This window comes from Amphiura filiformis, chromosome 14, assembly GCF_039555335.1.
Source record: "Amphiura filiformis chromosome 14, Afil_fr2py, whole genome shotgun sequence".
Classification (NCBI taxonomy): Eukaryota; Metazoa; Echinodermata; class Ophiuroidea; order Amphilepidida; family Amphiuridae; genus Amphiura; species Amphiura filiformis.
In genome coordinates, this window is record NC_092641.1 from 63,154,062 (window position 1) to 63,168,485 (window position 14,424).

General features: G+C 36.4%; 1 protein-coding gene across 1 annotated transcript in view; it reads right to left on the minus strand.

The window, feature by feature from the left end:
• Positions 1-3,128: 3,128 nt before the first annotated feature.
• Positions 3,129-14,424, minus strand: part of LOC140170424 (steroid hormone receptor ERR1-like) — a 63,744-nt gene continuing 52,448 nt past the window's right edge. The window contains exons 3-7 of the mRNA XM_072193795.1: positions 14,126-14,256; positions 10,579-10,849; positions 4,902-5,082; positions 4,242-4,435; positions 3,129-3,314 (exon numbers count right to left, since the gene is read on the minus strand). Of these exons, the coding sequence (XP_072049896.1) occupies positions 3,256-3,314; positions 4,242-4,435; positions 4,902-5,082; positions 10,579-10,849; positions 14,126-14,256 (836 nt within the window). The 3' untranslated portion in view covers positions 3,129-3,255. The remainder of the gene's footprint in view (positions 3,315-4,241; positions 4,436-4,901; positions 5,083-10,578; positions 10,850-14,125; positions 14,257-14,424) is intronic.

Sequence of the window (14,424 nt, forward strand, 5' to 3'; positions counted from 1 at the left end):
TGTCTCTTTGTTGCGCTTGTTGGAATCTTTTTGTATCTTGTATAGGCCAGTTTGTCACTTTTAAAACTGGACCTTCGTCTATTCAATTGCTTGTAACTTTACTTCTTGAGGTCACGTTGGATTCAATGTGGTGTCATAATGTGCAGGATTAGATAGTGCATCTATTAAAAAAAAAAAATTTAACCGCAATATTGTTTAGTTTTGAAATTGTGATTATTTTTCCAAGTGTAAGGATACTTTATTGGCGCAGTATATATTTAATAACACAAGAGTTATATCAGTTGCAGCAAAAAGTGCTTGATGTTGTAATAACCTAAATTTTATGTTACATATATATATGTGCCCATCCACCACAAACTGGTCGTAAAGTCGGCATTTTCCATTTTGAGATACAATCAAAAACAGTATATGGATTTCTATGTAAAGTATATTAGGAATTTGACCTTTGTTGAACCATAACTTCACTTCCAGATGTCCGATGAAGCTGGTTGAGGTGTCATTTTAAAGCTGAAAGTGCATTCTTTCGTAATCTGCAATAAACAGAAAATGACCTAGAGCCGACTTTACTACCACTTCGTGGTGGATGGTCACATATTTATGTATATCATTTTGCTTGATCAGGATACACATATTGAGTAACCATAGACAATCTGTGACATCTAAACTTTTTGTGATACAAAACAGCAACATATCCATCAAATGACAATTCTGAGATGCATGTCAATAATTTTATAGTCTCCTCCGCAGTCAGTGACTCCGCTTGCCACTGTCTGTAAACTTACACATATAACACCATTTCTGATTGGCTATTTGGCTATAAAGATCTAATAAAAAAAATTATATTAGTGTCCGAGTTTGATACTAAGTAGACTATGCCATAGTCGATTTTTGATAAATAAAAATGTTATTAATCATGATGAACGCATTCAGTTGAACTCGAAATTATACGGATAATTAGTACATCAAAATACTAGTATAAAATGGTTATGAAAAAGTTTAGGCTATATAATTATATTTGTGACAGTAAAAGTAAAGTATAGGCCCTACGTAGGCTTATATTATTGAATGCAACATATGAAGAGCTTTGTTGCAAAACCCCTTACATCCACTTTTGACTTTTTGAGAAAAACAGCTTTTTTTAATTGTGCAAGTATTACTTGTTCGATTTGATTCAATTTGGGATTGGATGAAGTGTTGATGAATAGAAACTAAAAGAATAGGTTTGGGACAATTTTCAAGACTTCCTATTTATTTTATTATTTCTTTTATATCGCACCTTTTGTGGATGTAAGGGGTTTTGCAACAAAATAAATTTACCCTTTTCTAGAAACCACCTTTGCAATCAAATTTGAGCCCATTTGTTTGCACTACATTATGTAACTTGACTAATGCTTTGAAAATCAAAAAGAAAAATTGAAATATCTTATTTACTTTTTCAATTATGAATTTTTAATTAAATTCGGGAAAATGGCATTTTTTGGGTATTTCCGAAGCTACACCTTTTGTTAATTAAAATGATTTTTTCAAATATAGTGACCCAAAAACAGTTCCTTTTGGTTTTAATAGGTAAAGAACATTCCAGGCTACCATTATACATCAAAAATTGAAAACAAAACAATTCTATATTCATTTTAAATTCAGATTTCGGAAATTCCTAAGATTTCCCAAACGGAAATATGCGATAACTCGGAAGGGAAGGTAGTATGAAGGTCAAACAACCACCAAAATGTGTATTTTTACCCACACTATAATATTATGCCAATAACTCAATTTGGCCAAAAGTGGATGTAAGGGGTTTTGAAACAAAGCTCTTCATATCATAATGGCATAATTATAATGACACTTCAATACTGAACAATTCTAATTTTAGAATCTGCCAGTTTATTATCCGAAAAACCGACTATGGACTTTCACTTTTAAGCAGAACTTTACCCGGGACTCACACACTGTCAATCATACTTGTTTATCAATAAAATCTAACCACAAGACTGAGCATGGTGGTACAATACGCGCTAGATGCATACGTTCATCCACCAGCACAAAAGCGCCGCATTCCCTAGATAGTTGTGTACCATGTATAGTTATAATGGTACCAGTACGCGTTGGGAGGATTTAAACAATAACGAGATCTGGGCGACCAATCACAAGCCAGATTCATTTTTAAAGATGCATTACATCATCACCAATTTTAGTTAGGCCAGAAATTGGCCTAACTCTCAAGGCAAAGTCAGTAGTCCACTTGGGAAGCTAACAAACAGAGGGCGTATGGTGACTGAAAAGATCAGTTGTGAAAATCTATCAATTGTGCCCACATTAATTAAATCAGAGTTTTAAGCTTAAATGTAATAGCCAGAGTAGTGCACAATTGGCAAGTGGACTACGGAGAAGTCTAGATACTAAGAAGCTTAAATCACTCCCGCGTGAATATGGTCATGACTGATGGAAAAATTAGCAGAATATCCTATCAAAAGCCTAGTTTTAAGTCAGAGTTGATGACATTGTAGGAGAGATTTCAGTCAATCAAAGAGGGCTTGTAATGATATAATTGGCTTGTGTGGAGTGAGCGGATTCAAATCTGCGGTGGAGACTAGTGCATTTACCAACAAAATAAGCAAAACACCATTGCAATTTGTCCATGAACTGTTCACATTGGCCTATTCCACCAGTTGAAATCCATACACCCTATATGGAAGACATGACCTTTGATTTCAAATGGAGTCATCCATTCAGGTAATCCAATTTGAAATTCCAACTCCCAGTGTGGAAGATTATAAGTTATGTCTTTCATAGGGGATGTATGGATTTCAACAGTAATATCTCATAAACTTGCTTCACCAAATTAACCCAATGCTTAATTGAAAGAACTTCATTACCTTCAATGAATGAAGCAATTTTTAATCATTGTCGCACGACAAATAAAACCTTGCATTCACATCAGGAAAATTTCATTTTTAACGTTTGTTGAATCGTCATCGAATGAAACAATTTGTGAATCGCGCCCATTTGTTGGGCGCTGCACCGTAACATGTCATCTTGCGCATGACTCAGAAAATACCCTCCATCATCTCTGTTCATCGTAGTCTAGCATCTCCCCAGCCAATTTGTCCATTTGTAGCATACCATCCATATTCATTCGTAAGAAGCTCTCCTTAGCTTTTGCGCTGATCTCCCGTAATATCGGCAGGCGTTGCAAGATTTTGATGTAGCGTTTTGTCTGTGAGGGATAGGAAGTGGTTATATGGTACCGAAGACATTCTAATATTTTTGATTGGAGTTCGGTGACTTTGCTTTGTTGTCTTCAATTCCTTTAGCATCTGTTACAAATAATAGAAGAAGAAAAACTGAAAACTAAAATACAGCAAAAATTCAGACATGGATGATGTCAATTGACATATAGACCAAATTTAATTGCATTTTTATGTTTAGCAAATAGATTGGACCAAAGAAAACAGGCAAATCAGCCGTGTCGTTTATCAGGATAATATTTTAGTTATTAACACTACCCTATTTTGAAGTTTTCATTGAACTATGGTCTAAATTTTGCCACAGTTTTCCCCGAGTATCGCCGGTTTACATGTTGACTTTTCCCATTCCATTTTACCATGCGATTCCCCGTGTTGTTTTAGCTCCACTGTCCACATCTGGTAGCCAAACGCTTTTGAACCCATAAATGAGCGACTGAATATTGACTGATTATGGACTGATAAAGTGTAGAGCAAATGTGGACAGCAAGCTGTTACGTGAAATCAGAGTTAAGCAGCTCAAATTCCAACGATGGTTTCGAGAACCTAGTATTGACAGGAAGGATAGAAGGCACAAGGAACAGAGGCAAGAAGAGAGTGATGTGGTTATCAAATCTAAAGGTCTGGCTAAAAGAAAGGGGAGCTGAGCATAAAGCGACAGAGCTTCTGGAGATGGCTTATAACAGAGAATTGTGGCATGACATGATCGCGAACGTCTTGGGATATGGCACCTAGCTAAGAATGAGATTGCTTAATTATGGAGTATTGGTTACAATTTCAGCAACATAATCAGCAACTTATTGGGATATGTTAGCACCAATGAGCTGATTACAGTACAGTATTACTATTCTATAATCAGCAACTTACCAGGATAAGTTGGCACCAATGCGCTGATTACAGTACAGTATTACTATTCCATAATCAGCAACTTACCGGGATATGTTAGCACCAATGCGCTGATTACAGTACATTATTACTATTCCATAATCAGCAACTTACCGGGATATGTTAGCACCAATGCGCTGATTACGGCAAACTCAACACTATCTATTTGAAGACTTTGTAACTGATTGATGTACTCCACGGTATATGTCAGCAATTCCATACTCCACCCAAGCATAGATGCATCATCTACACTTAACACTAGGTCTTGTCCAAAACGGATTTGATTTGTGCCAGCTAGATCGAGGGACCTGAAAAACAAACAAACAAATTGACAAACATTACAGTGAAAGGGCACACATTATACACATATGCCAAACAAGCATCGACGCATCATATACACTAGACTACAATGCTGGACAAAATAGGTTGGAATAAAAAATAGAATGATCGAATGTGCACCTTGTAATGGCCATATTTTTGTTATTTTTAGAGTGATGAAATGGCGCTTTCTTTAGTGTCAAGTCTAAATATTACCCCCACCCCCAATACCTAACCCACCAATCAATGTTGGCTACACTTGAACAAAATGTCAGGATTCAACATTGATTGGGGGAACGGGGCTCATTTGCAATACCGTACTAATTTCATTCCAACAATTTTGTCCAGGGTTGTAGGTCTTGTCCAAAACTTAGAATTGATTTGTGCCAGCTAGATCGAGGGACCTGCAAAACAAACAATTTATGCGTTTCTTCATAAGCGCCGTGTGTTTCTTACCTATATGATACTCTCAGAACATTCAGATCCATGAAGCAGGCTTTCAGTAAGTTCATCTGATCCACCATGTTGACAGTTTTAAATCCTGGCACCTTCTTAGCCCATTGGATTATCATGCGTAACTCCATATAGCCATATTTCATCATTTGCATGCTAGTCATGCTATTAGGGCTTGGCGGCCCTGAATGGAGGGAAAATAAAAGATAATGAAAGGAAAATGGAATGGGTTATTCCATCTAAAATCCACACTCCCCCATGGAAGATTTAGCTAAAGTCTTCCACAGAGGGAGTATGAGTTTTAAATAGAATAGATAATTGGTTAACTTCCATTTGAAATACTCACTCCAGCTGTGGAAGATATAGTTAAAGCCATAATAATGGGTTTCAAAATAATTAACCCTGGCCAATTACATTTGAAAAACATACTCCCCCTGTGGAAGATATTTCCAAAATCTTCCACAGGGGTAGTGTGGATCTTAACTGGAATAGCCCAATGAATACAATGATAAGAAATTCTTTACTATACTCCTGGTAACCATGCAGAATGTTGGTTGGGATTGGGCCCTTTATCAGGAAATTCTTGTTCAGAAAATAACGTACGGAAATTTACATCAGTTTCATTGTGAGACGATTTCCTATTTCAGAATACGATCAATTCCAATCTCCTCCGATCCATTATACCCGACTATTTCCGGTCCATTCATGTCTGGTCAGAACTGGTTTGGACAAAAGAAATTGATTGCAAAATGTGCACAAAAAACAACAACCAAACTTCAAAAAAAAATTGGATCGCTATACGATTCTGAAAAAATGAACATAGGGCAAAAAAAAAGAAAGAAAATGAAATTACCGCCAACGCGTAGCGCTAGGCGCTAAATTGGATTTCACATAGCAATGCGCGCGGGTGTCTGAGACATACATTCTTTTTTTCTTGGCCTTAGTATATGCATTCCAAATAAAACAGTATTGAAGGACACCTTTTGATTCTCCTAGAAATATTGCACTCATTAATTTTAATCAAGACAAATGTACTATAAATATATTCTGAATACTAGTGGATGATCCGGTGAAGGTAAAACTCATTTGTATTCCAAATAAAACAGCATTGTCTGAACAATATGGAAATACAAGTATTACATGTTGACAAACGTGACGAAGCCAAAGCTCTGCTCTGCTTTCGTAAGGGAGTAGGCCTTTTGTTTTGAGGCATTCTGATAAAGCAACTCTACACTTCTATTTCCTCTGAAATATTCGGTGAGGATACATGTAGGAAAGAGAAGCTTTGCCATGATGTTTCTGGCGACTTAATTTCTTCAAGCCTATTAAGCCTACCTCCCGGGCGTGTGGCCTAGGCTACCACCGGACCTAATGCTTGGGCCTAACCACCGGACCTAACTCTTGGAGGTCTTCTTAATCCTATCTTATGAAGAATATCTACCTGTTCACTTGTTATGTGGAAAAACTATAGGTTGATCCACTTATAAGAATATCTTATCTGCTATCTTATCTTACTACTTCAAAAAAGAATCATCCGCACATGCACCAACTCCCTTTGGCTGGTCCATACAGAACCACTCTTTAATGCTCTGCGTGCTAGCCATGCGCTTCAATGGAAAAAGTTTGAAATATTTTCTCAAAATATCAAGAGCTATCTTAAGAACTACTGGATCAATACTAGGCATGTTTGTACTCATTTTAATGCATTTTTCATGCTGATTCCAAATATGGTCATGAAAATTTACATTTCTGAAATTTTTGAATTTTTAAAAACTTGTCGTCTGCAGTCAACACCAGCGTGAAGAGAGTTAAGCAACTAAACACACTGAAGATTCAAGATATATATTTTCATCAACTGGGAACATTCATGTTCAATTCCCACCACAAATTATTTCCAACTGACTTGACTCTAAATAACCTTTTCATTACAAAAATAAAGACTTTATAGTTGCTGTAGTTTTGTCAAAATTCGAAATTTTGAATAAACCGCCCGAATATTAGCTGAAGGTGTACACAATGTTCATTAAGGCGACGCAATCTTTTGTTGGTCGAAGCAACAAAAAAAAATTGATTTTCATTGTGTAAATCAATATATTATTGAAAAATGCAATTTTTGCCAAAGCTCACTACCATTCGATAGATACTGTGTGAACTACAAAATCGCAACAGTTTAAAATAGTTGCTAACCTTAGTTAAAGCCATATTATATCATTTCTGTAAAAATAGATTAGTATTTATTTTCCATAAAAAGTTAGCTTTTACTGTCAGATATGTCCCCTTTTAATTTTGAGCCGAACAAGTGAGGTAAAGCAAAGAAAATGGGAATTTATTATTAGCACCAGTGCATGTACTCCAGCGGTTGTAATATGGTACGACCCTCTGATGTGTGTGTGTGCATGTGTATCCCGCACGCCCTGTACGTAGTGTTATGTGTTATAACATCGCATACGTGTTCAACTAATATTTCCATCGTAATAATAAAGCGATGGTTCCTGCGTTTATTTAAAATCTTGGATTTTAAACAAACTAGAGCACCCTAAAGTCTTGATAAAGTCATCATCATCATCATCATCAGCCCATGTCATCCCACTGCTGGGTAAAAGCCTCTCCCAAATTCTGCTAATTTCTCCTGTCTCCTGCAATTCCTGTCCAGGCTGTTGTTCCCAGGTAGCTGACCAGCTCGTCTCTCCATCTAGCTCGAGGTCTTCCTCTTTTCCTTACTCCATACAACGGTTGCCACTCTGTTGTGAGCTGACTCCATCTTCCATCTGTTATCCTACTCAGATGTCCAGCCCACCTCCATTTAATTCTTTTTACTGTTGTTAACACATCCTTTACTCTTGTTTGTTCCCTAATCCAGCTGTTCTTTTTCCGGTCTCTCCTTGTATACCCCATCATCATCCTTTCCATACTTCGTTGTGTAGTCTGAAGTTTCCTTTCCATATCTTTGTTTAATGTCCAAGTTTCACTTCCATATGTTATGGCAGATAAGATGCATTGATTGAAAAGTTTCCTTTTCAGACAATTTGGCATGTGTTTGTCTGTTAGTATATCTTTGTGTCTGCTGAAAGCTGCCCATCCTGCTTGCGTTTTTCTCTTTATTTCCTGCGGCTGATTCCCATCTGGCCAAATCTCTTGTCCTAGGTAAGTGTATTTGGATACACGTTCCAGTGTTTCATTTCCAATTTTGATTTCCTTATTATCTGCATACATGTTGAACATGACCTTTGTTTTTGACATGTTCATTTTTAGCCCCACTTTCCTACTCTCATTGCTCAAATCAGTTAACATTTCTTCCAACTCGGCTGCATCTCCAGATATGATTACAATGTCATCTGCAAACCTTAGATGGTTTAATTTCTTTCCATTTACATTGATGCCTTTTTGCAGAGTATCTTTGTTAAATACTAAAGTACATCACTATTATTGTGTAAAAACCAGAATTAAAAATTTTCTTGAGGGTATTCTCCTCAGCAAATGTTATAATATGGCTTTAAGGCACCAGAACCGAATTTATTTGATCTTTGAATCGACCATCGATGCTGCTTTGATGCTTGTATTATTATCAATTACTGAAACTGAATTAATGGTAAATTTGGATTGATAAATTATCATTACATGCACAGATTCATATACATGTGTATATATCACAATTTACAATAGTCAATTAATTGATTTTATATATTTATTGACCAAGTATCAATGGTCGATCAAAAGATCTTGAACTAATTTGTTTCTATGCCTAAGTAGTATGTACATGGCGTGCGGGAAAGTCATACACACATCAAAGGACCTTACCGTAGCATGACCGATGGAGTGACATGCACAGGGTCTTAGCTAGCCACCCGTCTGCTCTGGCCGTCATTTCAGACGGGGATTTATTTATTTAATCTTTCTTTATTCTGGATAGCTCTTTCAATACATATGTACTGGTCTCCCAAGAGGTCCAGATAACTGTTACATACAAAATGTTAACAAAAATAAGTATACAAAATTACAAATAATACATATAACATATTGAAAAACAATCATGCGATTATGAATCTTACTTAAACAATAGCATTTTTAAACATGTGCAGACTCAAAGTGTCATAATCTAAACGCACACCAACTGGAAGGTTATTCCACAACTTAGTTCCTCTTTATTGTAAGGTTTTTTTACCTAGAGTGTTCTTCCAAAGTGGAACAACTAAAGTTTTTGAAGATTGACTACGGTACCTTTTGTATGCATACATTCGGTAAAAATAAATTGAGAACTCAAATAAGACGGTGCTGAACCTTGAAGGCACTTAAACACTACAACAAGAAGCTGATTTTTCCACCTTTCATCCAGTTTTGTCCAATTTAAAGATTTCATTAAGTCATTTATTGGAGTTCTTATGTCAGCAGCCAGCAGAATCCTTGCTAATCTATTATGCAGTATCTGAAGAGAATTGGATAAATGAGCACTACAATTTGACCAAACAGTACTGCAATAATCAAAGTGTGGCATTACAAGTGCATTGGCGAGCATGTTAAGTGTTCTTGGAGGAAGATAATATTTAACTCTGCGAATAATACCAATGCGTTTGGAAATATTGGATGATATACGATTAACGTGACTGTCCCAACTTAGTTGTGGATCAAACACTAAACCTAAATACTTAAATGAATCTACTCTATCCACAACATTATTTGCATATGAAAGTGAAATATTATCAAAGTTACCAAGTAAATGACTAGTACCAAATACCATAAGCTTAGTTTTCTTGATATTAAGTGTGAGCTTATTTTCATGAAACCATCTAGCAATACTGTCCATATTTCTGTCAATTTCAGTCTGTAGTATACTAGGGTCAGATGAGCTACATAGCAGGGTAGTGTCATCTGCATACATAATACATTTAGAAGAAGTGCTATCAGGCAAAGAGTTTACATAAATGATAAATAATAATGGTCCCAGTATGGATCCTTGTGGAATGCCAATATTAATTTGTTTAAAGTCAGACAGAGATGAATTTATGTTAACAGTTTGAGATCTGTTCTTTAAGTATGAGACAAACCAATTTAAGGCATAATCTTTGATACCATAGTTATACAATTTACTAATAAGAATTTCATGATTTACAGTATCAAATGCCTTTTTTAGGTCCAGAAAAATAGCGGCAGTTGCTTTCCCGTTATTCATATTTTGAAGAATATGATCAGATACATCAAGAAGATTGCTGCTGGGAAGGGCAAAATTAATGCCTGTGACAGATGCTATGTGTTGTATGTTTTGAGAAGCTAATTGACCTTTTTAGTAGGCCCAATTTGTAGAACAAGGCCATATCAGCACATATTTGAACTCTTTGACCCCCCCCAATGGGCTATAGACGTCTGGTAAAAGTTTTGATGGTCAAATTAGGACAGGCAATTTTATTCAAGTGAAGGGCAACCCTCAATTTCTAGCTAAGACCCTGGACACGCAGTGGTGTTATCAGCGCTGGTAGTATATTCCAATTTTCCTTGCTTTACCTCAATTGTTTGGCTCAACATTAGGGGACATTCGGACATATCTGAGAGTAAAAGCTAACATCTTATGGAAAAGAAATACTATTAATCTGTTTTTTATGGAAATGTTACAATTTGGCTTTTTAAAGCCAATTTAAGTTTGCTATTGTTATTGTTAGATGAAGCAGAATACAAATACAGCACTTACCGGCATCCATTGGTGGCATGCCAGGTGGCCCCATACCAGGTGGCCCCATGCCAGGTGGCCCCATACCAGGTGGCCCCATGCCAGGTGGCCCCATGCCAGGTGGCCCCATACCAGGTGGCATCCCTGGCATACCACAGACTTGAGGTATGGGTGGACCATGAACATCCGTATCTGGACCAGGAATCAGGTTGGGTTTTGAGTCCACAAGACCTTGAAGTATAGTCTGAAGCTCTATGGATTCACCTCTAAGGATTGGTTCCGACTTCATACCCTATCGAGAGGAAAATACTACAAGGTGACAACATCAACTAGAGCTATTGTGGCTCAAGAGCCATGAATATCAGGTGGTGACTGCTGACCTCATTCGACCTTTAATCTCATGTTGACTTTTTCATGTTCCCCTCATATAAAGGATGCTTTGCATCAAGATTTAGCCCAGTTTAACATTCTACCTCATTTGACCTAACCTTTGACCTTAGGAGACCTGAGGTTGACCTTTTCATCGAGAATGCTTTGCACAATGTTTAAGCACAAACGGGCCCATTGTAACATTTGACCTTGGGTGACCTCAAGTTCACCTTCATATTCCCCTTAATATATCAAGGATGCTTTGCACCAAGTTTAAGCCAAATCTGGCAAAGTTACAATGTTGCCTCATTTGGCCCATGACCTCGGGTTGATGCTCAAGCTGAGGTACAATTTATATTAAGCTTGTGCCAGTGGTTCTTCTGACCACGTCTGGTGGTCATAGCATGCAATTTAAAGGAGGAGTAGCATTTTCAAGATTTTCACAAAATTACCACTAATGACTTTTGACCCCTATCTGTGTACAACTTATATTAAGCTTGGGTCAGCGGTTCTTATGGCCATGTTTGGTGAAATTGGGACAAGCGTCTGGCACTAGTGGCATTTTAAAGATTTTCACATAATGACCTAGAGCTAATAACCCCTACATTACCTTTCACCTCTAACTGCGTACAACTTTTGTTTTGCTTTTTGTAGCCAGGTTTGGTCGAGTTTGATCCAAGATTCTGCCACTACTGTCCGTTCAATTAGCTTAGATTCTTGAATTTTTAAGATATTTGAAAAAATAAAAAATTGTGGTCAAAGTCATCAAAGAAAAGTGTTAGCACAGCCTTAGACCTAACATGATTTATACTTTTCAAATTCTAAAGTTCAATTTAAAACCCCATTTCTTTTCAATTTTGGTCTTTTCCCGCGATATTTTTATAAAAAGCCGTAGAACGTCGGGTACCATAAACTTTTGGAATCAATCCATTTAGAGCAATGGGGACGAACGTCACAATGCGCAGAGATGGTATTTATTCGACCATCCGCATCAGGAAGTATTGTCCAGCAAAATATTTGCCAGTATGCCTAATTTGTGTTGAACCCCTACTGTCGAAAGATTACTTTATTATTTATGGGAACTAAGGTTTTCTAAAATAGGCCCATCTTATATAAATACATTCCTTGTGTATTTATTTATTTATTTATTTATTTATTTATTTATTTATTTATTTATTTATTTATTTATTTATTTATTTATTTATTTATTTATTTATTTATTTATTTATTTATTTATTTATTTATTTATTTATTTATTAATTAATTAATTAATTAATTAATTATTGATTTATTGATTGTGCGAATGGGTCTGAGAATGGGTCTGAGAAGGTGTAGGCCTATTATAAAACTACACATTTATTTTCAATTTGTTATTTCGTTTTGTTTGTTGAATACAAACTGAAAAAACTGTGAAACAAAAGAACTTTTATACAAGAAAATATTACTTAGTATTTAAAACTATCAGGTTACAGAAAACATTTCTTGTAAAGTTATTGTATCTGAAAATGTCAAGCGAATGCTGATATTCATGGGAAGGAATGGTGGTATTAAACAAAACTCAATTTACATTGTAAACCAGTTGAGAACGAAATCCATAATTTTAATGTCCTTGTTTAGGAAAAAATAATGCTCAGAATAATGTATGTTATGCATAAAACGTAGGCCTACTCGCGCCATATAATTTCGTGTAACAAAAACCGGTGGACCATCATCACCTATAGAACCTATCCAATAACCGGAACGGTATAACAATTGAAATGGCAGGACAGATTGGTGGACAGATTGTTTTGCTAAATTGGATAGGGTCTATGCCCTAAGTTGAGAATGGACCGTCCCACTCGATTTGTAAAAAGGTCACGAACCCTTCGGTGGACCCAAGTAACTGCCCAAAATGAGGCAAAATTGAAAAGAAATGGGGTTTTAAATTGAACTTGGGAATTTGAAAAGTATAAATCACATTAGGTCTAAGGCTGTGCTAACACTTTTCTTTGATGACTTTGGCCACAAGTTTTTATTTTTTCAAATATCTTAAAAATTCAAGAATCTAAGCTAATTGAACAGGTAGTAGCATTTTAAAATATGGTTTGACGAAAGAATCATCAGAAGCAGAAGAATATTGACCTGCTCAACAATATATCAGTGTGGCATTTCATGCCACCTGATATAATTCATTACCTCACAAATACTCGCATGATGCATGCCATCAATCATATTTTATCATTTGTAAACACGCTGACACAAACGCCATGCCAGACATTGGAAGTTTTATAACGACCATGTCATGCGACATATGACATTAATAATACGCTTTATAACCACAAATACCAACTGAGAGTTTTACTTTCGCATCAGCACAATGCGCAGCATGTTTCACAGATACATGTACTTGGATTGGTCAGGCCCGTAGAACAGGGTTTTTTTTTATCGTCGCTTAAGTTCCACCTAAAGATTAGGATTGGGCTATATTTCATCTGGATTCATATGGTAAAACACAAGATTTTTAATCCCCCAAGAAGCTCTCGCTCGTTGTGGATAGCCGGAGTACGCTTTCAAAACAGTTCAGAAACCTAACAAACCAAAAGTCAATAGTCAAACTCAATCCAAAAGCCAGGGTTTTGTGTGCCTCCCATATAAGCAGGGCCTCTCAGAAAAGACCAGGAGAATTTTCAAGAAGCACGGCTATCAAGTGAATTTCAAACCTCACAAAACACTGAGAAAACATCTTGTCCACCCTAAGGATAAATGTGACACCAAAACAACATCTGATTGCGTGTATGAAATTCTGTGCTTAGGGTGCCCCCCTTAATTCATATATCAGCGAAACATCAAGACTTTTTGGGATACGCATGAAAGAGCATAAAACTGAATCTGATTTGGCATCGGAGAAACCATACACCAGGGCCCAACAAAAAACATCAATTGAAAGCGCCCCCAAGAAATCCGCTCTCACGGAAGCCAAAATAAGAGACATTAAAACCAACATAAAAAGGAGACACATAAAGGAATCAATATGGATGAGAAAGTGGGGCAAGCTAATACACCCAACAGGGATTGTGGCAACTACTTCCTTCCGCATATTTATGTCATTTAGTCATTGAGGTTTGTCAACATCACCTTTTTTGTAAGAACATTTTATATAATATATATTTCAAAGTTCTGGAACAGACCATTTTTCTGTCATCAGTAAAAGTGATCTTACCGTGGCAGACACTGATGATGAAGCGGCCATTTTGGTGGAATCTGATTGCAATGATGATGACTCTTCTTCTGTACTCAGTTTTGCTTTCTTCTGTCTTGGTTTGCCACCAGGGGCTCTGTCTTCTCTCACAGCTGTTAAAGGAAAATAGGATTATTTAAATTAAGGGGGTACTACACCCCTGCCCCAATTTGTGCCTATTTTTGCATTTTTCTTACAAAATATATCGCATTGGGGACAAGTAAGATATATGTATAATTTATGATTTAAACTTTTGATCTCAAATCTTGTGTTGAGATCAA